Source organism: Pezoporus flaviventris, unplaced genomic scaffold (assembly GCF_033815535.1).
Source record: "Pezoporus flaviventris isolate CSIRO_AGI_PZ_B2104156 unplaced genomic scaffold, CSIRO_AGI_Pfla_v1 ptg000085l, whole genome shotgun sequence".
Taxonomy (NCBI): Eukaryota; Metazoa; Chordata; class Aves; order Psittaciformes; family Psittacidae; genus Pezoporus; species Pezoporus flaviventris.
Window position 1 is genome coordinate 380,052 of NW_026892633.1, and position 27,661 is coordinate 407,712.

Consider the following 27,661-nt stretch of genomic DNA (forward strand, 5'->3'; position numbering starts at 1 on the left):
CTATGTCAACTATAAAAATTTATCTTGTACAAGAATTCTCAATATGTTCTTTAGCTGTACTTTATTTTTTTTCTATGTATCATGCACCTCAGTAATTTTCCATTGATACTTTAGATGCGAAGGGTTAAACAATGTACAGGAGGGGTAGGTCAAGCTGCTTGCTTAAGTGTTACTGCTTGCTCATGCTTATCGTACTTACAATGTACAAGGGGGTAGATCAAGCCGCTTGCTTAACAACGTTACTACTTGTTCATGATTATCGTACTCGCCGTATATGCTAGAACAAGATACAAGGACGTGGCTATTGTTAAGAGTTAGGGACCGTGACTTGATTCCTGTCCTTTGGACGCCTAGGCTGGGTGAAATTGGCTCTGTGCTTTGGACAATGACCAAGCCTCCAGGGACCATGCTTAAGGACTAGAGGTGAAAAGTTCAGGCTCAAGGAAGACTTGTTTACTTCATCTTGAGACCCTCTCCCACCACCACTAGGAGGCACTGTGCAGGTGCAAAGGACTTCTTAGCTCATTATAATATGAAGCAGGGATAGGACATGAATATGTATAGGCGTGTTGTGCAACTTCATGCATATGTATAACTTTAGAGGATAAATGTAAAGAGGAAAATGATGCTAAGGTGCGCTTGCTTTTGGAGGAGCTATCCCCCATACGCCTCAGTACTGAATAAAAAGCATACCTACTTTACAACTTTAACAAGTTGTGGAGTCTATCTGCGCATCACTGTTACAAAGCCATCAAACTTAACATTACTTAAAACTGATTCTAAAGGTTTATATATTCCATTTTGTAATTTTGTGCCCCCCCTTGTCTCACAGTGCACTCTTATCTTAGTGCATGGACCCCTATAATGCTGCTGAGTCCATTTGGTCCATGATGTCAGGCTCCATCTCTTGTAAAAGCCTTTCAGAGCAGGAGAGGCTGTGTGCAGTGTTCACACTCGTGAATAACCTGGGCAATAGTGACCATTGCTAAGTCCACCCCTCAATCATGAGTCCACCTCTATGTTCCATCTCTGCCCTGATGGCCTAAAGTATCATGGGCCCACCAGGCTCAAAATGATTCACTGTCCCCTTCAGCAGTTTCTGCAACTTGTTGCTGGGGACTCCATACAGTTGCCTTCCATCTCCGACGCTTCCAAAGCACTGGAGGGGCCCAGTGGACAAGATACCCATACTGTCCCACACACCCTGCCACTCATAACTGTCCAGCCTTGGGGAAAATCTGGTCCTCCTATATCGTCGTCTAACCCTAGATAAGACCTGTCCTGGGTTCAGCAGTAGCAGTCATGTTTCTCCTTCGTGGTAGCTGGTGCAGTGCTGTGTTTTGACTTCCAGCCTGGGAACAGTGCTGGTGATACCGATGTTTTCAGTTGTTGCTAAGTGATGTTTACCCTGACCAAGGACTTTGTGAGGCTCATGCTCTGCCAGGGAGGAGGGGAAGCCAGGAGGACGCAGAGACAGGGCGCCTGACCCAGGGTAGCCAAAGAGATATGCCATACCACAGCACATCATGCCTGGGGTGGGGGGTAACTGGGAGTTGCCCAGAAGGACACGGGCTTCCGGGTGGGGACTCGTTTCTTGGCCGGTGTTATTGTATTCTCTTCCCTTGTTATTTTCTCTTATCATTGTTGTCGTTGGTAGTAGCAATGGTGATTTGTGTTGTACATTGTTTGCTGGACTGTTCTTGTCTCAACCCATGGGAGTTGCACTCTTTCGATCCTCCTCCCCATTCCTCTGGGAGCAGGGAAGGAGAGAGCCCCGGTGGGGGGGGGGGGGGAGGGGGGGGCTCTATTGCTCTCAGCCCGGCACCACTCACTGGGAGTGAGTGAACAAGCTGTCTGGCTAGGGTTTAAACCACGACAAGACCCAAAACGGACTCTGCTTAACTTTTGAGATCAGACAAAATGGTCATGGGTAAAACACACTCTGTATGCGTGCCAACATGGTGATCCCCATCACAATCAGCAAGCAGGTCCCACGGGTACCCAAAGGCCATTCAAAACCTTCAGAACTCTCAAATGATGCTGCTGTACTTGTCACTGGGGCTGGTGTAGCTGCTGTGCTTGCCAGCTCTCTCACCACCAGCTTCTCTTTTTCTGAGTCCTGATATTCCTCCTCTGCCTTGCTGGGAAATGCTGCGTGGTCTCCTGCATCCTCCTGGGGCCCGGCGGGCGGCTGCCGGGGAATGCTCTCGGCCGTGGCTGGGCTGGGCTCGGCCGCGGGCTAGGCTTCTCCGCGGGGCTAGGCTCCTCTGCGGGGCTCAGCTCCTCCGCCGCCTCCTCCCGCTGCTCGGCAGCCGCCTCCTTCCTCTCCTCGACCGCCCCGACCTCCTCCACCGGCAGCCGTTCCCTGCCAGCCTCCGGCCCCGCTCCCGCCGCCGCTTGGTCCCCGGAGCTGCTCTCCTGGTCCGCTTCGGCAGCCACCGGCTCCCGGGGCCGTTCCCCCCCCCGGCTCCCTGCAGCCTCACGAAGATGAAGGTGAGGACGAGGGCCAGGACGGTGAAGAGCAGCCGGACGGCCAGGTACAAGTCCACAGCCACGTCCATCCCACTCTGCTGCAGGAGCCTGCCTGTATTACAAATAGTTACCATAAAGTACAGTGAGACAAGAACATTAGCCTAAGCCGCACACTTGATAAACACTACCACAGCAAATACCGGCTCTAAGTAAGGTGCAACATTCTGAAACTGTAAGATCAAGAGAAACAACTTTGAGAGCCAATAAATCAGCATTGTGACGAATGACTATTAATCCAGTCAGATCTGTCATTATCTCAACCTTTCGTGCCCCACATTGGGTGCCAAAAAGAACTGTCGTGGTTTAAACCCAGCCACGCAGTCTCTCTCTCACACACACCACCACCACCCACCCCCCCCCTTCTTGCCTTCCCCCTGCTCCTGGAGGGATGGGGAGGAGAATCAAAAGAATGCAACTCCCACGGGTTGAGATAAGAACAATTTAGTAACTGAGGTATAACACAAATCACTACTGCTACCACCAATAATAATAATGATAAAGGAAATAACAAGGGAAGAGAATATAACACCTCACCACCCGCCAACCGATAATTCGCCTCACTCTGCCCAACCGAGGACCAACCGATACCTAGTTCAACCCTGCATTGAACTAGCCCTTCTGGCTAACTCCCAGTTATATCCTGGTCATGATATGCTGTGGTATGGAATACCTCTTTGGCTAGTTTGGGTCAGGTGTCCTGTCTTTGCTTCCTCCTGGCTTCCCCTCCTCCCTGGCAGAGCATGAGACTCAGAACTAAGTCCTTGGTCAGAGTAAACATTACTGAGCAACAACTAAAAACATTGGTGTTATCAGCACTGTTCCCAGGCCGAAGGTAAAAACCACAGCACTGCACCAGCTACTAAGAAGGAGAAAAATGACTGCTACTGCTGAGCCCAGGACAGCCAGCCAGCCAGCCCGCCCGCCCATTGGAAGTCCTGTGCGACTATTAACTGCCAGCAGTTCCATTAAGACACAAGTGACACATGCTCACAGCTTAGCCCTATGCCTGTGGACCTGCATTTCTGGATAGCACTACTGAAGCACAGAATCAGAGTCTAAAACTCAAGGAGAGTTATAAAGCAGGTATGTTTACTATGATGCTGGGTGCAAGGGAGATCGGTCCTCCTAACTTGCATGCCGAGGGGTTAAGCAAACAGATATTTATTACACACAAACATGCATATTCATTAGGTTCCCAAGAGAGCAGTGGGGATATTACAGTTAGTTTAGGTACTCATTATCATAAATCTCGTCCCTTTTGGCGCTTGCGCACTGCCCTCTGATGGTTATGGGCAGGGGTCTTCAAGATGAAGTAAGCAGTCTTCCTCATGGTGCACTTTTCAACTTTGGCACAGTTGGATGCCCCAGTAATCACACAACTAGCTGAAACCAGCCATATCTGTAATTTTATGATAGCTGGCAAAGATTTAGAACAGTGTGAACTTCATACAAAATTTATTGCAAGCAGAACAGGATGGGCAGACAAGGAGTATCCTAAGCTAGCAGATGTTCGGGAGGCACTGTCTCCAAACTAACTGCTAATTAGAAGGATGGTAAGAAATAATTCACTCATTAGAAGGATGGAAAGAAATAATTCACTCTTGTTGGTAAGACTACTAAATTCTGTTATCACACCACAGACTTACAACACAAACATTGTTCTCTATCTTAGACCTAAGTTAAGTTAAAAGTATCTTAACCCTATGTTTTCCAGGCACTTGCTTTCCTTATTTCAAGACCCCCTTTTCTTTTACCTTTGCAAATTCCTTTGCAATGTAACTCCATTTTACTCAGGAGTTCTGGCAAAGTATTTACCACTTTTGACTTGTTGTCTAACCTTATGTCTTTTCCAATCTTCATAATCAGTTATGAACCTTTTACAACACCAAAAACAACACTGTACAACACAAGTAATCACTGTTAAAACAATTAGTATTAAGATTCCTGCAACCACTTGCCTCAACTAGAAGAGATTAGGTAACCATGAAGTTAACTTTTTTTCATATTTCTTCAAAACCCCAAGAGGTATCATTCTTTCAGTTAGTTTCCAAATTTCCTCCATATCTGTTTCAATTCTGCCACTTTGATCTTTATAGGAACCACTGATTATGGAACAAACCCCTCCTTTTGAAGCCAATAATAGCAAGATTGGGTACCACAGCACCTAAGGTGCATGCCCCCTTCCAGTTAGGGTAGAGTCTTATGAGCATTTTCTCCACATAACCAATATCATCCTTCCCCTTCAGGAATGGGCCACCACTGAACTGTGATACCATCTATATGAATAGTGTGATTGCAATTTGAACAGTGACCTACATCTGTGGCATTTCTTTGTACACAGGTATAATATTCTTAAACCCAGTCTCCAGACCTGAAAGGATGAATTGGATAAACCAAACCTGTCGCTCTTGTCCCTAATATTCTTTTTAATACCAACAAATATCAATAACCTCCTTTTCTCAGTAATTCAGAAAAATCTATTTGCCACTGCTGTCTCAGATAACTTCCTCTCCCAGTTGTCCCAATTTGATTTCTATTTTCACCCAATGAGTTTTATTATGTTCTTCCTGAACTAGCTTCTAGAGTTGATTATAGGGATTACAATTCGCCCATCAGGTATCTGAACCCAACCCTCTTTGTTTTCCTGTCTTTTCAGATCTTCAATCAAATTTTTATCCTCTTTTGAATATCTAGGTTCAGATTTCTCAATTGTTAGTTTGCCATCAGGGATTAAGGACATGATTTGAGATTGTTCAGATGCTCGTTTGGCTTCGAAATCAGCCAAATTATTTCCATTTTTCTGATTAGGGTCACCTTGTTGATGCCCTCTACAATGCGTAATAGCTACTTCCTCAGGTAGCTGAACAGCAGTTTCTGTAGCATGTTTAATCTGTTTCCCTTGTATGTTAAAAAGTCCTCATTCTTTCCAGATGGCACCATGTGCTTGGACCACACCAAATAAATATTTAGAATCAGTCCAAATATTTATCCTTTTGTCTTTAGCCAATTCCAGGGCTCTCATTAATGCTATTATTTCTGCCTTTTGGGCGGAGGTGTTTGCGGATATAGGTTTAGCTTCTATTACCTGTGAAGTGGTGGTAATGGCATATCCTGCCTTTCGTTCACCATTTCTCATGAAGCTACTACCATCAGTAAACCAAGAATCAAATCTGGTCGGCTCGAATATACGGTCTGTACAGTGGCCAAGCAGTCGTGTGTTAGTGGTTCTGTCGATTGTGCCTGCAAAAAGGATGCTGGATCCACAACATTAGTGACCACAATTTCTATATCATATTCCACAAGGGTGGCCTGGTATTTTAAAAAAACATGAAGGAGATAACCAATGGGCTCCTTTCTGTTCCAGGACTGCTGATACCACATGGGACACTAGCACAGTAATCTTTTGTTCCAAGGTGAATTTGCAAGCCTCTTCAATATTCATGACAACTGCTGCCACAGCCCTTAGGCATCCGGGCCATCCTTTGTTTGCTTCATACATCTGTTTTGAAAAATATGCCACTGCCCTTTTATAGGGTCCTAGTTTCTGAGCAAGGACCCCCAAGGCTATTCCTTGTTTTTCATGAGAATATAGCCAAAAGGGTTTGTTTGCATCTGGAAGTCCCAGAGCTGGTGCTCTCATTAGCTCTGTTTTTGAATTTCTAAAAGCCCCCTCTGCTGAATCAGTCCATTCCAAAGAGGGAGGATTTCCTTTTAACAGTTCATATAGTGGTCTTACCAGAACACCATAATCATGGATCTAAAGTCTGTGGCATACAGTCATTCCCAGGAACATCCAGAGCTCCTTGACGGTCAACGGTCGTGGAGTTTGTCAAATGGTTTCTTTTCTGGTGGTTCAGAGTTCTCTCTGTCCTCCTGTTACTTCATATTCTAAGTAGGAGACTCAGGTTTGAATTAGTTGGGCTTTTTGTTTGGATACCCAATAACCATTCAGTCCCAGGAAATTCAATAATCATACCATCCCCTGGACACATTCTGCCTTTGTTTCTGTGGCAATTAATAGATCATCCACATATTGTAACAGCATCCCTATCTGAGTGGATAGCTTCCGTGATTCTAGTTCTCTAGCTAACTGATTTCCAAAAGTCGTTGGACTTGTTTTAGAACCCTTGAGGTAATACTGTCCAAGTTAATTGAGTTTTCCTTCCCGTGTCAGGATTTTCCATTCAAAACCAAATAAATTTTCATTTTCTTTGGCCAATGGGAAGCAAAATAAAGAGTCCTTTAAATTCAAGACAGCAAACCGTTTCTGATTATTATGCATTTTAGTCAATAACGTATACAGATTAGCTACTACTGGATGAATATCCTCTATAATTTTGTTGGTTGCTCTAAGATCTTGAACCAATATGCAACTTTTCCTATCATATTTCTTTACTGTCCAGATAGGAGTATTATATTCCAATTCACATTCAATTAATAATCTATATTTTAAAATTTAACAATGATTTATTTGATTCCCTTTGATCTTCTAATTTTAAGGGTTATTGTTTTATTCTAATTGGGCAAGCCCCCCCCCCCCCTTTTAATTTCCACTATAACAGGCAAAGTATTTTTCACCTTACCTGGAACTTCAGATGCCCATACTCCCAGATATACCTGATTAAGGTTGTCTTCTATTTCAGGGAGGTCCTCCTGTTCGCTTTTCTGTTGAATTAAAGATAAACTCAAAACTGCAATTAATTGATTGTTTTTAACTCTAAACTCCATTTTGCCTTCTTTAAATGTTGCTTCTCGCCATAATAAAGATTTTGGAGAATTTGGCATGCATAATAATTTATGCATTCCTATTTGTTTTCCCAATTTGTACTCTAAAGGTTTTAGAAAGAATGCCTTTTTTTTTTTTCCTTTTCCTTGGCAGCCAGTAGCTCCTACAACTGTAACAAATTATTTTCCCTCTGATTTAACGCAGAATAAGTTGCTCCTGTATCCACTAAAAATTCCACTTTATTTCCTCTAGTCCCTAGCTTTAATTTAACCAGTGGATCTGCTAGGGTAGATTCCCCAGGTCCCCATCAATCTAGTTCCAATTCAGTCCCCAGGGCAGCCTCACTTCCAATGTCCAAACTCCCCACAGCATGCACACCGATCCGGTAAGAACCCACTCCCCCACATCCGCCTGACATTCCTCCTCCACCTCTACCTGACATTCCTCCTCCACCAGTTTCAAAGCAACCACCACAGCCGTGGCCATAGCACGACCCAGCTTTTTCTTTTCTACCTCTTCCTGATTCCTATACGCTCTCCATGCTTCCCCCTTCACTCCCATATCAACAACCCCTCAGTCCCATCTGTCAACATATCTGTTCCCACTTGTCCGCCTGTCCCAGCACCCATCCTATGCTCAAACACAGGAGCTGCGCGAGCTCCCCTCCTTTCCCCCTTGGTTTTCCTTTTTTTTTGTTTTTCTCACAGTTGCTCACCCTGCTCTGCAGGGGCTGCAGATGCCTGCCTCTGCAACAGCACTTCCGGTTTAACCTCTTCTTAACTCTGAATGTGAATGTGCTGCTTGTTACCAGTGACAGCAATCTCCTCCTCCTTATCAAAATCAGATAGGACAGATGCAGAGGGTGCTTGTGATACATAATTTTCCAACCTATCTTCCTGATTACTGTTTTTTAACTTTAAACATCTTTCCCCATATGACAGGCTGAACAACATCTCTCCAGCTCCCTGTCCTGTTCCAAAGACAAAATTAAAGGACCTTGTGGAGCTATATTAATTTCGCATTCAGTCTGTCACGCTGGGTGGTTTCTTAAAGTGAAAAACATATCTGCATACATCACTTCATCCCATTTTCCTTGCCCCCACAAAACAACATTAATTGCACCAATGTATTTTAGTTCAGAGTTCCATTTTTAGGCCATTTTTCCTGATCTTCCAAAGTATACAAAGGCCACCATTGGTTACAATATTTTACCAATGTTTTCTTGTTTAATGAACCCCCAGGAAACCCTCCCAGTTCTTTCCAATGTGCCAAAATGCACCCTAAAGGACTCTTTTTCAAGATCTCTCCACTCGGCTGATTTCCCATTATCAGTCTCGCATTCACACACACAGGATCCCACAGACACACTCCACACAGTTACAACACTTGAGACAGAGACTAACATTCAATCAAAGAAACAACAATTAATAACAGTTATAACATCCTGTCACCAGTACCAAAATCACAAGACCAAAATCATTACTGTAACAAGCCAAAAAATAAGTCGAATACCAATAAGATCCAAAACCATTTCCACAAGACACCCCCTGCCTCTTGTACGACCCAAACCACAAGATGCCCCCTGCTTCTTGTGGGTGCATACCAAACAGACGCTAGCAGCCGAGTATATGCCTTTATCTACTACCCTTGTACCGATACCCTACCAAACCCTTGGGGTGAGCACCCATGCTCTTTACCTCGCGTAGGACGTCTCCTTACAACGTATAGGTATCCCCTTTACCTGGTTCAAACATACCTGATGATTCACTAGTGATGGTCCTTGTCTGCCCCTGCAGTGATCTGAGTGAGTGAGGGGAACCCTCCCAAGAAATCTCGGGGGCGCCCAGAGAAGTGCCGTACTCAGCAGGTACTGCAGCCGGACAGAGATGGTCCCTTCTGGGGTGCCAAATCGAAGCACAGAACCAGAGTCTACAACTCAAAGAGAGTTATAAAGCAGGTATGTTAATTATGGCACCGGGTGCAAGGGGGATTGCTCCTCCTAACTTGCACGTTGAGGGGTTAAGCAAGCAGATATTTATTACACACAAACATGCATATTCATTAGGTTCCCGAGAGAGCAGTGGGGATATTACAATTAGTTTAGGTACTCATTATCATAAATCTCATCCCTTTTGGCGCTTGTGCACTGCCCTCCAATGGTCATGGGCAGGGGTCTTCAAGATGAAGTAAGCAGTCTTCCTCATGGTGCACTTTTCACCTTTGGCACAGTTGGATGCCCCAGTGTCATGGTTTCAAACCAGTCAGGCAGCTTGTTCACTCACTCAAGGTTTGCTTTTTCCGAGCTCAAGATTGGAGCATCCCAACACATAGGAAGTCAAGGAAGAGGGCCAGGAGACCCGCGTGGCTAAATAGGGAATTGCTGGGTATGCTCAAGTGGAAGAGGACAGTTTACAGGTCATGGAAGGAGGGGCTGGCCACTTGGGAGGAATATAAGGCTGCTGCTAGAGGATGTAGGAAGGCAGCTAGGATGACTAATGCCTCCCTAGAATTAAACCTGGCGAGAAGGGTTGTAAGCGGCGAGGAGAAGCAGACAGGCCAACCCAATATGGGTGATAAGCAACTTCTCCTTTATTTGTGACACAGTTCACACATATATAGGAGTGGTATTCAGCCACTCCTTCTTGGCACAACAGTATTGGTTAGCCCCCCACAGCTTCCTCCACATTCTCCTCCCAGGTCCGGTCTCCGGCTACCTGTGGGGGCTACCCCCTGCCTTGCTTGCACAGTCCTCCAGAACTCTATGGTCCTGCTCTTAGAGTCATTCTGCAACAAAGGGTCAAGGACAGCATAAAGAGCTTTTTCAAATACATGGCAGACAAAACTAACACCAGAGGCAGTGTAGGCCCACTGATGAACGGGATGGGTGCCCTGGTGACAGAAGATACAGAGATGGCAGAGTTACTGAATGCCTTCTTTGTCTCTGTCTACTCTGCTGCAGGCAGTCCTGAAGAGCCCTGTACCCCTGAGACCTTAGATGAAGTCAGGTCAACAGAGCGGTTTGCCTTAGTCGATGAGGAATGGGTTAGAGACCAGTTGAGCAATCTGGACATCCATAAATCCATGGGTCCAGATGGGATGCACCCGCGGGTGCTGAGGGAACTGGCGGAAGTCATTGCTAGACCACTCTCCATCATCTTTACCAAGTCTTGGGAAACGGGAGAGGTGCCTGAGGACTGGAGGAAAGCAAATGTCACTCCAGTCTTCAAAAAGGGCAAGAAGGAGGACCCAGGTAACTATAGACCCGTCAGCCTCACCTCCATCCCTGGGAAAGTGATGGAACACCTTATCCTTGGTGCCATCTTAAGGCATATCAAGGATAAGAGGGTTATGAGGGGCAGTCAACATGGCTTCACCAAGGGGAAATCATGCTTGACCAATCTCTTAGCCTTTTATGAGGAAATAACACGGTGGATGGATGATGGCAGAGGAGTGGATGTGGTCTACCTTGACTTCAGCAAAGCATTTGACACAGTCTCCCACAGCATCCTCACAGCTAAATTGAGGAAGTGTGGTCTGGATGATCAGGTAGTGAGGTGGACTGTGAACTGGCTGAAGGAGAAAAGCCAGAGAGTTGTAGTCTATGGGGCGGAGTCTAGTTGGAGGCCTGTAACTAGTGGAGTGCCTCAAGGGTCAGTACTGGGACCAGTATTATTTAATATATTCATCAATGATTTAGATGAGGGAATTAAGTGTACTATCAGCAAGTTTGCTGATGACACTAAGCTGGGAGGAGTGGCTGACACGCCAGAAGGCTGTGCTGCCATCCAGCGAGACCTGGACAGGCTGGAGAGTTGGGCAGGGAATAACTTGATGAAATATAACAAGGGAAAGTGTAGAGTCCTGCATCTGGGCAGGAACAACCCCAGGTTCCAGTATAGGTTGGGGAACAACCTGTTAGAGAGCAGTGTAGGGGAGAGGGACCTGGGGGTCCTAGTGGATGACAGGATGACCATGAGCCAACACTGTGCCCTTGTGGACAAGAAGGCCAATGGCATCCTGGGGTTTATTAGAAGGGGGGTGGTTAGTAGATCGAGAGAGGTCCTCCTTCCCCTCTACTCTGCCCTGGTGAGACCGCATCTGGAATACTGTGTCCAGTTCTGGGCCCCTCAGTTCAAGAAGGACAGGGACCTGCTGGAGAGAGTCCAGCGCAGGGCAACTAAGATGATTAAGGGAGTGGAGCATCTCCCTTATGAGGAAAGACTGAGGGAGCTGGGTCTCTATAGTTTGGAGAAGAGGAGACTGAGGGGTGACCTTATTAGTGTATATAAATATATAAAGGGGGAGTGTCACGAGGATGGAGCCAAGCTCTACTCAGTGGCAAACAATGATAGGACAAGGGGTAATGGGTACAAACTGGAACACAAGAGGTTCCACTTAAACTTGAGAAGAAACTTCTTCTCAGTGAGGGTGACGGAACACTGGAACAGGCTGCCCAGGGAGGTTGTGGAGTCTCCTTCCCTGGAGACATTCAAAACCCGCCTGGACACATTCCTGTGTAACATTATCTAGGTGTTCCTGCTCCGGCAGGGGGATTGGACTAGATGATCTTTTGAGGTCCCTTCCAATCTCTAGAATACTGTGAAACTGTGAAACTCCCCCCCTTCTTTCCCTCCCCCTACTCCCGGAGGGATGGAGAGGAGAATCAAACAGAATGCAACTCCCACGGGTTGAGATAAGAACAGTTTAGTAACTAAGGTATAACACAAATCACTACTGCTACCACCAATAATAATAATGATAAAGGAAATAACAAGGGAAGAGAACACAACACCTGAGCACCAGCCGACCGATAACTCGCCCCACCCCACCTGACCAAGCACCAACCAATACCTCATCCAACCCTGCAGTCCACTAGCCCTTCCAGGTAACTCTCACTTACATCCTGGTCATGACATGCTGTGGTATGGAATACTTCTTTGGTCAGTTTGGGTCAGGTGTCCTCTCTGCTTCCTCACGGCTTTCCTTCCTCCCTGGCAGAGCATGAGGCTCACAAAGTCTTTGGTCAGACTAAAACACCGGTGTTATCAGCTCTGTTCCCAGGCTGAAAGTCAAAACACAGTGCTGCACTGTTAGAGAATGGTAAAATTTTACTCCATAATTCTGTGTGGTTGTTCTATCATAAAGCTTCCCTCTTTTGATATTAAGGAAGGGTGGAGTTTTATGATGGGATAAACATATAGCATAGTCGAAAGCGTAGTAAAAATAATTATATCCAAAAGGTTTATAAATCAATAGAAGGCTTCTATATGGGGTGGCTGGGGTACGGAGCAGCAAAAGTTACATTTATAAGAATTGTGATGTTGTGGTTCTGTATTCTAGCTATTCTGTAAAATCAGCAATAGCTGTGCCATCCTGTATCTTAGTAACTCTGTAGTTTTAGTAATAGAAACTAACATAACCATATACGGTATAGGGAGGATAAAAAGGAATGTACTGTGGAGCTATACCCAAGTAGAACCCAGGCTTAAGAAAGCCAAAAGGGCATACCAGAAGCATCCTGGTGAAGATAAGAGAATGCTAACGTCCACAAAACGGTTGGGGCCTATCCAAGTAAAGAAAAGGTGAAGAGGACAACCTGAGGAAGACTTCTTACTTCATCTGAGGAAGACTCCTTACTTCATCGGAACGACCACCAGAGGGAGCTACGCAAGCGCAGAAGAGGCTGATGTCGAAATGGACTGATGGAGCAATCCCTGATGCATATGTATTAGTTGATGAAGCAACCTATGTTGAATATGTATTAGTTGTGAAACTTTTAATGTATAAATTGTGAACGCGATGTGACGGGAGTCGGAACCAGATTTGGGTGCGCACCCCTGGTTCCCGGTGCCTCAATAAAGCACCTCATATAACCATCCCGGTGGTTATGTGTTTGTCTCGACGCTAACAGCACCAGCTACTAAGAAGGAGAAAAATGACTGCTATTGCTGAACTCAGGACACCCAGTAATCACACAAGTAGCTGAAACCAGCCATATCTGTAATTTTATGATAGCTGGCAAAGATTTAGAACAGTGTGAACTTCATACAAAATTTATTGCAAGCAGAACAGGATGGGCAGACAAGGAGTATCCTAAGCTAGCAGATGTTCGGGAGGCACTGTCTCCAAACTAACTGCTAATTAGAAGGATGGTAAGAAATAATTCACTCATTAGAAGGATGGAAAGAAATAATTCACTCTTGTTGGCAAGACTAATAAATTCTGTTATCACACCACAGACTTACAACACAAACATTGTTCTCTATCTTAGACCTAAGTTAAGTTAAAAGTATCTTAACCCTATGTTTTCCAGGCACTTGCTTTCCTTATATCGCAACCACAGAGTGTGAGTAACAGAAAGCAGCTGCTGGCACTCCCAAGAAGGTGCAAGAGATTGTCCTAGCACTGCCTCATGTTTGCTGGCACAATGGCATTTCCTCAGCATTTCAGAACTGCTCCTGGGCTGCACCCCCAGAGTGTGAGCAGCAGGTCGAGGGAGGGGATTCTCTCCCTCTGCTGTGCTCTGGGAAGATTCCCCCCTGCAGTCCTGATCCAGCTCTGGGGCAGCAACACAAGAGGGACGTGGAGCTGTTGGAGTGAGTCCAGAGGAGGCCGTGGAGATGCTGCGAGGGCTGGAGCAGCTCTGTTCTGGAACCAGTCTGAGAGAGCTGGGCTGGTTCAGCCTGGAGAAAAGAAGGCTCCTTAAGGGGAGACCTTAGAGCAGCTCCAGTGCCTAAAGGGGCTACAGGAAACCTGGAGAGGGGCTTTGGACAAGGGCCTATAGGGACAGGACAAGGGGAATGGCTTTAATCTGCCAGAGGGGAGACTGAGATTAGATTTTACCATTTCTTCCCTGTGAGGGTGTTGAGGTGCTGGCACAGGGTGGCTGTGGCTGACCCATCCCTGCCAGTGTTCAAGGCCAGGTTGGATGGGGCTTGGAGCAACCTGCTCTAGTGGAAGGTGTCCCTGCCTGTGGCAGGGGGCTGGAACTGAATGAGCTTTGAGGTACCTTCCAACCCAAATCAGTCTGGGATTCTGTGATCCTGTCTCTGGGTGTAATGTATGAGGACAGTGTTGGCAAATTCCCACCTGCACCACTTACAGGCTTTGTGGGAGGACTCACACTGCCAGGGCTGTGTGTGACCAGCACCAAGTGGTTCTGTGCCAGCAGGAGCATATGGCTCCCCTTACCTGAGCTCCCCTCCCTGGGATCAGCAGCAGGGATCTCTTTGCCAGTCAAGAGGCTTGTCTCAGGGGTACCTTTAGCCTGGGCAGCTTCAGTGTAGGGGAAAACACAAGCAGTGAAGGAATGGGACAGGGGAAGAGAAATGACCATGTATAGTCATACAGAGTCCAGCTGGAGGTTTTAGATCAGAGTTTCAAGTGGTCCATTAACATCTAAGAGCAGAGCGCAGCTTGGACAGCCACCAGGATTGCAGCCAGGCTCTCCCAGAGCTGCTGGTAAAGCACCATGTCCGTGGGGGAGGTCCTGAGATGCAGAGGCCCATGAGCAGGAGCTCCAGGCTCAGCGCTTTGCAGTGATGGTGCTATGAAGGAGGAGGGGAGTCTGAGCCCAGAAAGAGGAAGAGATGGGAGCTACTGGGGTGCAAACAGAGCCATGCCCAAGCCCCACAGGCTGGGTAAAGCAGGCACCAGCATTAGCACTCGGGCACCTCCAGAAGAGTGTGGGGGCCTAAGGAGGGACACCCCAAAGGTGGCAAGTGGCTCCTTTGCCCATGGTGATCTTGTGTACAACTAGTTCCTCCTGCTGTTCTCACCCAGCCTGTCCTAGCAGGGCCCAGCATTCCCCAGTGTGGCTGGTCCTGCCCCACAGCTCCCACCCCACAGCTCCCACCCCACTGAATACTCCTCCTCATGTGCTTCTTTTAAAACTTTTATTGCACAATATAGAATTCTTTTAATTATAATCTAGGGGCGTGTCCATCATGACACTACAGCCTCTGCCACTTCTGTGCCCTGGCAGGGACAGGAGCAACCTGGCTGACCATGGTCCACCAGAGGTTGGGAGGGAACAGCCGGAATGGAGAAAGGAACAACTAACCAACAACTGCTGTGCACACCCTTCATTCACATTTCCATGCTTTCTGGGTCAGAAGAGCTCAACAAGGAACCACAGGCAGAAGAACCTCTCTCATCACAGGGAGTGGCTGTGGTCAGAGGTGGGTGTCTGCTCTCAACCCTGCCTGCACTGTGCAGTCCACCCACCATCACTCTACACACACTGACAGGACCTTTGGTTTGTTTCTAATTCTGCTATGGAAAACTGGGAAAAACAGCAGCAGACCTGAGGAGAGACGGGAGGAGGGAAGTGTGAGCATCTGGGGCACCACCAGCTCGACAAAGCTCCTCCAGCAGTAGGGGATGTGGAGATGGCTGGGCACGCTGCCCCATGTCCTGCCACCTGGCCACCCTTTGCATGTCCCTGTGGATGTGGTGACCACGAGGGATCCTTAGCTGCTTTGGAAGGGGTAGAGGGGAAGGCAGGGCAAGGGGGAGACACAGTCCAGCAAAGCAGCACTTTCCCAGGCAGTCAGACACATTCTTCTCCCCAACCTTCTGTGTTGTCTCTCTCTGCTGCCACAACCATCTCCTCTAGTCCCACTAAAAGCTTCCATTGTGCCATAGAACACTTGCAACAGGCACAGACAAGATGGGGAAGACATGGTCTTCTCTGGTTCCCAGCTGTGCCTTCAGGCAGGACAGTGCTTTGCTGAGGTCCAGAGGAGAGCAGGGTTTCCTGCTCCAAGTGCTGGGTGTGAAGAGGAACCAGCCTGAACTGCAACCAAGCGTCCATACTGCCCTTGGGGTCCTCAGTCCCAGGCTACACCTGCTCAGCTCCTGTGTCTCCCTCCAGGATGGATCTGTTGAAGCTCATCCTACCCTAGAGCTGAGGTAGGATGTGGGGAGATATGGGGCAGGTTGTTCTAGCCTCTTTGGTTACTGCAAGCAGGGAAAGCCATTTACCCATTCCACTGTCTGGAAAGAGCATCTCTTCCTCTGCTTGAGGGCACCATGAAATATTTGCTTACTCAAGTTTACAGAACTGAGACTTCTTGAAGCACCACCATGAAACTCCACCATCAGGTTTGGACACTGTCAAGCACCTGTATACAACAATAAATGTTTTTCACCTATTCATAATTCCCACACTGAATCCCTTCTCCCCCATGCCTCTTCTGCCTCGACTCTCCAGAAGCTGGGAATGCCAACACACAAGAGCTGGAAAACAAGTTTTCCCCACAGCAACTTGGACAGGCCATGAGAATCACCTGATCTTGCCTCTCCTCAATGGAGCAATTCAATACACATTTAAAATCAGTTCAGAAACTGATGTTAAAACTCCAAACCAACCCTGCTAGCATTAGCACAGCTTAAGGGCACTCCATGCCCTCAGGCCTAGCAGCCCGTAAGGGGTGGGAGAAGGAGGGACAGGGCTGGAAGCACCAAAGCCTTCAGCAGCATCTGCAGGAGAATTCATGTCAGTGAGGGTCCTGTAGGATGGCAGTACCAGTTGTTCCTCACCCCATCACTGACAACTGACTGAGCTCCTGCACCAGTCACAGTCTGAGATGGAAGGAAAGAGCTACTCCCTGCTCACCACTTCTTCAGAAAAAGCCATCCACCCAGGCTGAGAGGAGACAAGCATGAGGGTCTGCACATGGAGAGGCCCCCAGCTTCCAGCCATGTGCCAGTGACTTCTCATCTGAGCAGCCATGGAACAGAGACCAAGACTGGGACCTCAGGCACTGGCTGCTGCAGTCCAACGCACCACAAGAGCCGACCCCAAACCCTTGCACCTCCTCTGTGGCCCCACGCAAGGAGAGACAACCTGACAAAGTGAAAGCCTCAGAGCTGACAGCATGAAAAACTGCAACCAAAGACTAAGTGATGCCAAAATACTCAGACAAGAGGGACTGGAAGAGACAACCTGACCTCCTCAAGGAGGCCATGCCTTCAGCTCTCACTCCTGGCTATCCCATAGACTGGAGACTGCAGACGTTCAGACATATATATATTTATTTGTTTTGGTGAATTATACAAATGGATTGACCTACTATCAATGCCAATAGAACTTTATTGAAATATGGAATGTAAACAGTTGTGTGAAATAGAAACATTGCAACCTTATTAAAAAAATCAACTCTTTCGCCAATGCCGCAGAAGGAAATTCTGTGTTTAGGTGCTGGTGGGAAAACACTCTCCAGCTTCTAGGTTTGAGTGTCACCAGAACCACTTGATGAAGTCACAGAACAAGTAGAGGAGGCAACTGTGAACTGTGGGGCTATAAAGCCATCGAGGGATCTGATGAAAGAACCCACAAGATGAACCCCCCACCCCCCCCCACAGGATTGGCACCCATCAACAAATGGCTGGCTTGGTTAAAACAGGAGGTGGGATCCCAAGTCCTGGATCAGTAGCTGCACAACCCCCTCCCCAACAGACCACGCTGCTGCTTGCTGATCCTCCCCCCCCACAGCCTCCTCTCTCCACTCCTCCATCCTACAATGCTGAACTGTTCCAGAGCTGTGCTCTGGCATGAATTTTCACAGCAGCCACGTCATGAGGTACGTGGCTGCACACCTAGCACAAGAAATCTTGCAACACAGATTTTCCTGAGCTCAGTGGGAACGCCTGGACAGTCCCTCCTCTCTCTGGCCTCGAGAGTAGCCCTCACATTCACAAGTTTCCAAAGCAGGTCTATTGAGTTTCCTCTCGGAGAGAGCCTTTGTCAAACATACCTGGAGAGATCTCACCTCTTCCCAGAAACATGAATTAACACCTTCATTTTAATGCTCCAAACCAATCCTGAGATGCTGCTGGGTTTGTGGGGCTGTTTTTTGTTGAACCTCCCCCCAACCACCCCAGTAATCAACAACTGAAACTGGAATTCAAGGGCCAAATTCAAGCCCAGAGTGAGCAGTAGGACTTGGACCACCAAACAAGAGTTGCACCTGATGACCTCCAGCCTGAATTTGGTTCCAGTCTACAAGTCAGAAAGGCATGTTAAGAAAGAGGCATGTTAAGAGCTGATGGTGGAAGGACCAATTTGTCCCCACCAGTGTGCTAGGGAAGGCTGGACTGAGAAGGAGGAGAAGGATCTGTAGAGATGTGAACCAGAATCAGTTGTGTTGAGCCCTGGGGAAATCACTACATGTTTAGCTCTTGCAAGGCCATCTGCCCAGGGTTTTGGTACCACATGTTTAGAGTTACATTAGCCACAACCACCAGAGAGGAACTGAGGTTTATGACCCACCCCCCCCCACCCCCCCGGTTAGATTTCTGCCAAGTATAAAGGGGAGGGGAAGGGGGGGGTGTCCTTGGGTTCTTTTCCCTTCACTGTGTGACCGAAGGTTTTACTTTTATTTGTAAACTTCTTGAATTAAATGTTGTTTTCCAGACTTCATCGTATTGTTGTCAGGCCACTGGAGAGCACAGCATTTTCTGAGCTGGGCTGGGACTGCTCCTTCACCACTGGATCTGCAGGAGACCAGGACCAGGCAGGAAGGGGAAACAGCATTTAATAAAGCGGAAGCTCCATCCTGGCAAACCCTTCCAGAGAACTGCCCTCAAAACCCACAGAGCTGCCAAGGCTTTCACAGAGCAGGGAGCTGGAATTTGCCCCACAGAGACCCCTCTCCATCCCGGCTTCTCCACACTCACAGAAATAGGGGTGGTCCATTGCCTCCTTGGCGGTCAGCCTCTGTTGATGGTCATATCTCAGGAGCTTGTCCAGGAGGTCTAGAACTTCAGGACTGATCAGGTGTCTGTTCTCGCTGTGAATGAAGTTCTCCCAGCGCTTCCGGGAATGCCTACAAGGGGACCAGCAGTCACTGCCCAGATCCCACCAGCACAGCCCTGCCACTGTCCACCTCTGAGAAGACAGGGCTACAACAGACTGCTACAGCTCTTCCCTGCACAAGCTACTGCTCAGCAAGCACTTGCCAAAGTGGGAGAGCCCTCTTCTTTATGTATACTGTTGTGTGGATGTCCTACACCTGGGAAAGGCCCAATATTGCACATTCCCTTCTGCCTACAGGGCCTAGACAACAGGATGCAGCAGGCAGGATGATACCCTTAGGACCAGAAGTGCTCTGGCTTGCCAGCCAGCTTGTTGGGACCTGTCCTTGCTATGACACCCACCTCTTGTCCTTTCCAGAAACCTCATCTGGGAGACGTTTAGCCCCTCAGCCTGCACTCACCTCCAGTGTCTACATCTCCACTTCTAGAATGTCAATGAGTAGGAGAAGGAAGAAACAAGGGATAGCTTGTGGATCATGGGAGAGGCAAAAGCAGAGTCTGCATTTCAGTGACCTCCTAAGATGACATGAGCAGCCAGACAGAGGCCTGCAAGCAGCACTATGACCCTGAAGATCAAAGCAGGCCTTTTCTGAGAGTCCAAGGGGATGGGCATCCATTTACCTATGTGTAACAAAGAAAAAAGGCAGCATTTCGCTTCTCCACTTACTGGCCCAGGATATCATTGAAGTGTGGGTCCAGTTCTATGTGGTATTTCTTGAGATACCCATACAGTTCATCTGTGCCCAGGACCTTTGCGATGCGAACCAGCTGGAACAAAAGGCATGTTGAGAGGGAGCAGGACAGGCCACCACTCTTTTGCAGAGGCAGAGCTACCCAAATCTGAGGAGCTCTCCTTCTGGAAACATCCCAGATGGAAGGAATATCTCCCTTGAAACTTGTTTTTGCAACATGTGCAGAAAACAAGTCTCCTACAGAAGCCAGTGAAGCATAATCCCAGATGGCTTAACTAAGCACATAGCAACATCCTCCCAGCCTGGTGGTCTGATCCCCAGAACCTCCCCACTGTACACACAGAGATGAGGTGGTGACAAACATCTCATGGAATAAGCCAGGTAGCAAAGTCTTTACTTGGTCATAATTGTCCTGGCCGTGGAAGAAAGGCTCCTTTCGGAAGATCATGCTTGCCAGCATACAACCTAAACTCCACATGTCTAAGCTGTAGTCATACATCTGAGGGAAAAAAGGAGATGCTGTGAGAAGAGGCATGCTCACCACAGCCCGGTTCCCCAGCTGCACAGGCAACCTCAGCCTTTTCACTTCACAGCCGGCCTCTTTACAACCCAGGCAATGCCCTGGCAGACACAACCAGACACCCCAAATGTGGCCAAAATGCAGCCGCAAGTGGTATCACTGGCTAGCAAGGAGGAGGCAGACTCTTACTTGGTAGTCCACAAGCAGCTCTGGTCCTTTGAAGTACCTAGAAGCCACACGGACATTGTATTCCTGAGCTGGGTGGTAGAATTCGGCCAAACCCCAGTCTATGAGCCGCAGCTGAACATGCAATAAAGAGACACAGAGTCAGGAGCCCCAGGACGAGCCACTTAGGTGAAGCCGCACTGGCCAACCCTCTCAATGCTGTGATGTTCGCGTGGAGCCTGGGATGCAGGGAGGTGCTCTGAGGACAGGAGATGCTCTTAGAGTTCTGGTCAGTCTCTTCCCCCATAACCAGCTGCTGGGGAAAAGCCCAGCTTTGAGAGCTCCTCTGCCTGAGTCCAAGCACACTGGTACTTCCAGGCAACTGGGTCCTCACCAGCACCAGCAGCCACAGCAGACAGGTCCCTGTGCACCAGGGAACAGGCAAAAGCCTATTCACAGTCTTATCCTGCTGTTTAGAGGAGCTGGCCCAAAGGCAGAGTTGATCTTAACTGGGCACTGAAAGCAAGAAACAAGGTAGGAGGGGGCCCACTACATCCTGCAAGCCAGACCATCTCCTTCACAGTCCAGGGATGAACAACCTGCTGCATTACTGAAGGACAGCAGGTCTAGGAAGAGATTTCCCCCTCATAAACCTCACCTTGCCTGTACAGCCACCACAGTACTATAGGATGAGCTTATGTTCCCTAGGGAAAAACATTCACATGTATTTCAGACAAGGCCACCCTCCTTCTGCCTAGGGTCTCTGCAGCCTCCCCAGTTGGAGACTGATGGCCCAGACCTGCTCCTCTCAGCAAAGAAACCCAGCGTGCTTGGCTGGGGTGAAGAACCTCTAAGCTATGCATTCCCACTGTGGTGCCCTCCAGTGGGACTTTGGCCATTTCCTGCAGCGGAACAGTGGAGGGGAGGTGGTAAAGAAAGGTTACAAGGGTAAGTCCAGCTGCCCAGGCTATGGGTACAGAGATGGCAGAGTTTCCCTGGAAACCCCCTGCTTGTAAGCCCTGGTGCCACAGTACCTTTTTCTGCTGGTGATCTATCATGACATTGTGGGGTTTGACGTCCCTGTGCATGATCCCCATGCTGTGACAGTAATCCAGGGCCTGGAACACACAAGCACATACATTAGACAAGTCTGTAACCACGGGCACAGCAGTAGAACAGTCAGTTCTCAGCCAGGGGCACGACTGCCCTGTGCACAGCAAGTGCTGCAACCTTGGCATGAGAAACTGGCATCTTCACCTCTTATGCTGTATGTGAGGAATTTACAAGCTAGCAACAAGACCTTGTGTCCTACTGCAGTCCCAGATCCTGGAACTGTGCTCCCTGAACAGTCTTTGAAGAACACGATGCAGAGAGGCATCCCAGTGCTCCAGCCTGGTGAGCACTGTGCTTCCTAGGTTCCACTCTATTCCCCAGGAAAGGATGATTCTTACATACATAGACCTTATGGCCTTCAAGTGCTACTTTCCACCTGTGTCCCAAAACACACTTAAGCTAGAAAGTCACCTCTGCCCTGCTCATTTAAGCCAAACCAGCACTTACAAAAGGCAAGTTGATGGCATGTGAGGGCGAGCAAAGCTACCTAAAGCTTGAAGGCAGGAGTACATGAACTCTCCAGCTCCATGACCTTGCACCATTCACCCTCCTGCAGCTGTTACATTGAGCAAAGGGGCGAGAATGTTGTTTTCCCATCGCCAAGGGGGAGGGACACCCATCCATCAATATCTATCAGATGCTCCAAGACCTCCAGCAGCACGGAAGGAGGGTACAGCCTGCAGTCATTCAATATCCAAGACATCAGTGTCAGGGACGTAATGTTGTCCCTGGGCCGCAGCTGCAGCAGGAAGCAGAGGAGGCAGCAGCTTCCATCACAGCAAAGGCCTGAGGGATACCCCTGCACTGACACATGGCCTCACAGCCAACAGGAGTCACAGCAAATGGCAGTCCTGGGATCTCCAGTACAGGAAATCTGTAACAGGTCAGACAGACTGCTTTCAGGGATGAAGCTGTTCTAGTGTCTTGCTTGTTTCAAGGCTGGATCATCTAAACCTCACCATCCTTCCCACTCTAATCCAGGGCTGCCCTCAGTAGGAAGGTCTTTCCCTTGCAGGCAGGTGCAGCAAGCTTAAGACTGCAGAGAAGAAAGCCTTCCTCAAGGCCACTAGATGTATTGCAGGAAACCTGCAGTCATGAAGCCCTGAAGCACAAAGGGCTTTCCCTAGTCTGTCCTACACATTTCCAGAGGCAGGGGGCCTACAAAGTGTCAGCCCAAAGTCCTGAGGCCCTACTGGGACCTGACACCTGCTCCAGCAGGTCAGCACAGAACAGCCCTGGGATCAGCTGAAACCTGTCACCTCTCCCTATATCCTGCTGCCTCCCATGGCCTGTGGCTGCAGACCCCAGAGGGGCAGTGCATCAGATCTCAGATCTGCCATGTGACTCCATGAGCATTTCTATGGGGAGGTGTAAACCAGGCTAGTCAAGAGGAAGTATTTAGGGCACCCTAAATTCCCGCCCCCTTCATCAGAGGGGCAGGGAAAGCCTTGGCTGGGAGGTCTCAAAGGAAAACACCAGTGTTATATCAACACATAACAGCCAGCACAACCAGAAGCTTCATTCCCCAAGACCACATCCATGGGGGTTCTGTGACCACAACTTGGGCTTGAAGTGTCCTAGATCCCTCACCCAGAGATGCAGGGGTCTAAAGACCAAGTGGGCAGAAGACACCTTCTATTTGAATACTGCAGCAGAAGCAAGCCTGGAGGTGGCAATCCCTCCTGCTCTCCTCAGCATGCTGAAGAGTCCCCAGTTCCCCAGCTCTGCAAATACCTCCCAATGTTTGTACTGGGTCTGGCTGGGAGGGAATTGATTTTCCTCATAGCAGCCCAACAGTGCTAGAAACACAGGGACCGAGCACAGATCTACCTGGTATCTAATAATCACAAATGCTCCACAGGGAAAAAACAGACCCCAGAGAATCGGACACTTTTGGAAGTGACCAAAGGTTCCCAGTTCAGCTGCAATACCTCACAGCAACAAGCTAGATAACCAGATCTCTTCCCAAACCTTCCCAAGTTATGAGACATGGATTCTGCACTGAACGTGAGAGGCAACTGTTTAGTAGCAGTGCCCCATGTGCCCTGCTACTACCTCTCTCATTCCTGGTGTCCCCATCCAGACTTCCACATGCAATGCCACTCACCTTCAGCAGCTCATGCATATAAAACCGAATATCATAGTCTGTCAGGATCTGGTACAGTTGCTAAAACAAATTTGGGGAGGGAGGAAGAAAAAAAAGGGAAACAAAAATAAATACTTGCGATTAATAAATACAAGAGATTTAGATTAATTTTATGTCCTGTACCCCACTTGCCTCCTATCACTGACCCCATTACAGATCCCTTGTGAATGCTGCTGCTCCCAAGGGCTTGTCCTGGTCTCAGACCTGTCAGGGCTACACACTAGGGAATCCAGACAGGATGTGAGAGCCCCCGTGAAATACTACTGGAATCATTCAGCCCTGCCATGACTTCTTTCCAGCAGGAGACAGGCAGATTGCCTGTTCAAGGAGGAAAGAGCATGCCCTTCAGAGCACACTGAGTTGGCACAGATGATCTCAACTCTCAGTTCACATGCAAAGTCACCATGGTGACTTGACAACATCTGTAACTTCATTCAGAGGAGGCAGGTTGGGAACACATGGGTAAGGTTTCCAAGTGCTCAAGGTGGGGCAGGGAAGAGGAAAACATTAACCTAAAGGAGAATAGGGTGGGGAAACACAAAAGGTAGAGACAGCCTCAGAGGCTCCCCTCTATCCCAGAATAAAGGCTAATGCAACTCTACAGCACAGGAATGCTTGTGGGGCCAAGGAGAACTCAGCTCAGAGTCTCAGGGACATGCTTGTTGCCAGCACACATTTGCTACCCTCCTCTGCTCTGTGTCCTCCTGCAGCTACTCCTGCAATTTAACCTGCACCATGCCACCAGCACTGTCACTGGAGACCTCATCACCCTGTTGCTCCCACGCCAAGTCATAACTGGCTCCAGGTTTGCCATCTGCTCTGTCACTGGCAGCAGTGCCAGCCTGACTCCTGGACTGTGCTCTCACACAGGTAGGGCAAGGTGAGACAGTCACAGGGCTGCAGCAGGACCAGACCTCTCTGCCCTTCCTAATAGACAAGGATCATCCCACAGCTCAGTCAAATCACCGACTGCATCAGAACTGGAGCCAGCTGCCATCATGGCACCACTTGGCAGCTTCAGGAAAAATCCCAGAGCAGGGGACTGAAATTCACATTCCAAGAAAGCAGCTCTAGCCCTGGATCCCCCCCCAGGCCCATGCCGAGATCCTCAGGATCTTGCCTTACTTAGGGCAGGCTCCAAACAGCCTCCCACCCCCACCCAGTATTGCTCTGGGAAATCATTTGACAACACACAAGCATCACTTACACACACAGAGCTTTACCAGCCTCCAGGCCACAAGCTGCACTGTATCCTCATGAGCTAGGATGATCCTAATGCTTCTGAGCAACCCACTGAAGAAAGTGAGCAGGGAGCAAAAAAGACATAGCCACAAGCTACAGCAGGGATAGATTTCTTGACCTGGTTGTGCGTGGCTGTGGTGCATGACCCACAGCCAGCAGAGGACAACTGAGCCCTTACAGGACTTTGTTTAAATGGCTTGCTTGGGTAACAAACACTATGGGAGGGACACATGCTTAAAACACGTCTTTTTGGGAATCAACACCCTGTTCAACTTCACCTGGCAACACCAATGCACCTAAGGAAGGAGGAGGGCTGGAGAGGCAGTGGCAGAACAAGGCCAGACCCCATTTTCCCCATTCCCTGTCTCCTCTGCCTCTCGCTACCTGCAAGCAGGGAGGGATGGAAGGGAGCTCACAGATGCCTTTCTTCCCAGGCCCACAATGCAGTTGCTTCTCTGACTCACAGCCTTTAGCAGAGGCAGCCGTTGAGGAACCAGCTTTAAATAGACCTCCATGGAAGACCTGTCTGTGAAACCCAGCACCTCTGACCTGCACACTGTGCAGACAGTGTGATTAGCAACGCCCAGGCTCCATGTGTTGCAGGATACAGTCCTGAATGCACAAGTCTCTGAAGGCCAGAACCAAGGTTTCCACTGCAAGTAGGTCCCACACAGCAGCTGCCCCAAGGCTGACTGGGCTCCAAATCCCGTTTGCCCAGCCTAGCAGGGCAGAGCAGATATCTCCTTTACAGATGTGTCCCATGCTCTGCTCTTGCAGCTGGCTCTATCAGAAAACTATCAGAAACATCACTGTGGGCATCACTCAGACCCAACTCAACATCTGCCCAGGTAGTTGCCAGCACACAAACACAAGGCATCGAGAGGTGTGGGCTGGTCTCCTTTTGCCATACAGAGCAAGAGGAAAGGCGAAACTCACCCACAGGAAGCCTCTACTCTCCAGCATTTGGTGATATTTTGGCACACACCATGTAACTTGGCAACTGGGTCAACTGCTGAGGTGAGTAGCTCAAGAGAGGATGCCTTCAACACCTGAGCGGGGGGAAGCTCAGCGTCCAGGAGCCTCAACTCAGAGTGGCGAGAAACACCGAGGGAGCCTCAGGTCCTCAACAGGACTTGCCCAGGAGCCAGCAGCGAGCATGGACTCACAGGGGGCAACCCCAGGAGGGACAACGGTAGATTTAAACAGGTTATCATAGACTGTTGCCAGAACTGCTGAACCCAGCAAGGCTACTGCAGGCAGAGGGGAGGTGGCAGAACACAAGGCCCTGGGACTTTTCATTTCCCCCACCTCCGGAAGAAACCTGCAGAGATTTCATGAAAAAAAGAGGATAAAAGCCATAAAAATAACAAAAATGCTCCAGCACGGCCCTGTTCCTCCCCAAAGTTCCTGTTGCAAGGACCCCAGTGCCATCTTGACCTGGCAGATTTGAGCTGGGACCCCCAATCCCACTGAAGGTACCTCTGCACCCCTTAGGCACCCTTCCACAGCAACACCAAGTGCTGATGGTGCCACAAAGACCTGTGGTGGAGGACAGCTGGTGATGGTGATTGCCTACCAGGGGCTCGGATCAGGGATGTTGCAGAGAGGCTGCCTGCTCTAGTAAGTCCCACTGACTATTACCCACTTCTAGTGATCCATGTGGGTGCTAGTGATATAGACAGCAGTTTTCCGGACAACATAAAGAAGGACTACAGAGCCCTGGGAGAGGTGGTTAGGGGCTCTGGAGCTCAGGTTGTCTTTTCGTCAATTCTCCAGGATAAAGGGGAGGACCCTAAAAAGGCTAGGCGGATTGGCCAGGTTAATAAATGGTTAGAAGGGTGGTACCATAGTCAGGGGTTTGGGTATTTAGAACATTGGACTCAATTTGGGAGGCCAGGTCTAGTGGGGGCTGGTGGAGCTGCTCTGACAAGGGGAAGAGCAGTTTTGGTAGGAGGCTTGCCAGACTGGTCAAGGAGGCTTTAAACTAGATGTGTTGGGGGAGGGGGGCATCATTCCATCCCAACACACCCAGTCAGTTGCCAACACCTATAATAAATGCTCGGAGCAATGTAGAGATATTCCAGCTGCCCCAGCCAATGAGCCGGCTTCATTTGGAGCTCGGCTCAGATGCCTCTATACAAACACCCGTAGCAAGGGGGACAAACAAGAGGAATTAGAGATGTGTGCACGACTACAGGGATATGATATAACAGGCATCACAGAAACATGGTGGGATGGCTCCTATGACTGAAGTGTTGGAATGGAAGGTTACAGGCTCTTTAGAAAAGAAAAGCCCAGCAGACAGGGAGGAGGAGTTGCCCTTTATGTTAGGGACAGGCTGGAGTGTAGGGAACTCTGTCTGGGGACAGGGGATCAGTCAATAGAGAGTTTGTGGGTCAGGGTTAAAGGGAAAACAGCTATGGGAGACATTACTGTGGGGATCTGTTACAGACCACCTGATCAAGAGGACTCTGTGGATGAAGCACTCTATAGACAAATAGGAAAAGCCTCATGCTCACAGGCCCTTGTTCTCATGGGGGACTTCAACCACCCTGATATCTGTTGGAGGGATGGTAGGGCCCAGCACAAGCAATCCAGGAGGTTCCTCGATTGTGTGGAAGACAACTTCCTTCTGCAAGTAATAGAAGAGCCGACAAGGAGAGGTGCCATGCTTGACCTCGTGCTCACCAACAGGGAAGGGCTCG

At 48.7% G+C, this 27,661-nt stretch overlaps 1 protein-coding gene across 2 annotated transcripts in view; it reads right to left on the reverse strand.

The window, feature by feature from the left end:
* Positions 1 to 17,278: 17,278 nt before the first annotated feature.
* The window catches only part of LOC133280694 (casein kinase II subunit alpha'-like), a 34,124-nt gene continuing 23,741 nt past the window's right edge, over positions 17,279 to 27,661 (reverse strand). The window contains exons 5-11 of one of the 2 annotated variants that reach the window (XM_061475611.1): positions 23,676 to 23,735; positions 21,490 to 21,573; positions 20,480 to 20,590; positions 20,168 to 20,269; positions 19,746 to 19,846; positions 18,941 to 19,089; positions 17,279 to 18,757 (exon numbers count right to left, since the gene is read on the reverse strand). In XM_061475611.1, the coding sequence (XP_061331595.1) occupies positions 18,681 to 18,757; positions 18,941 to 19,089; positions 19,746 to 19,846; positions 20,168 to 20,269; positions 20,480 to 20,590; positions 21,490 to 21,573; positions 23,676 to 23,735 (684 nt within the window). In that variant the 3' untranslated portion in view covers positions 17,279 to 18,680. The remainder of the gene's footprint in view (positions 18,758 to 18,940; positions 19,090 to 19,745; positions 19,847 to 20,167; positions 20,270 to 20,479; positions 20,591 to 21,489; positions 21,574 to 23,675; positions 23,736 to 27,661) is intronic. The other variant, XM_061475612.1, reaches the window with a different exon arrangement.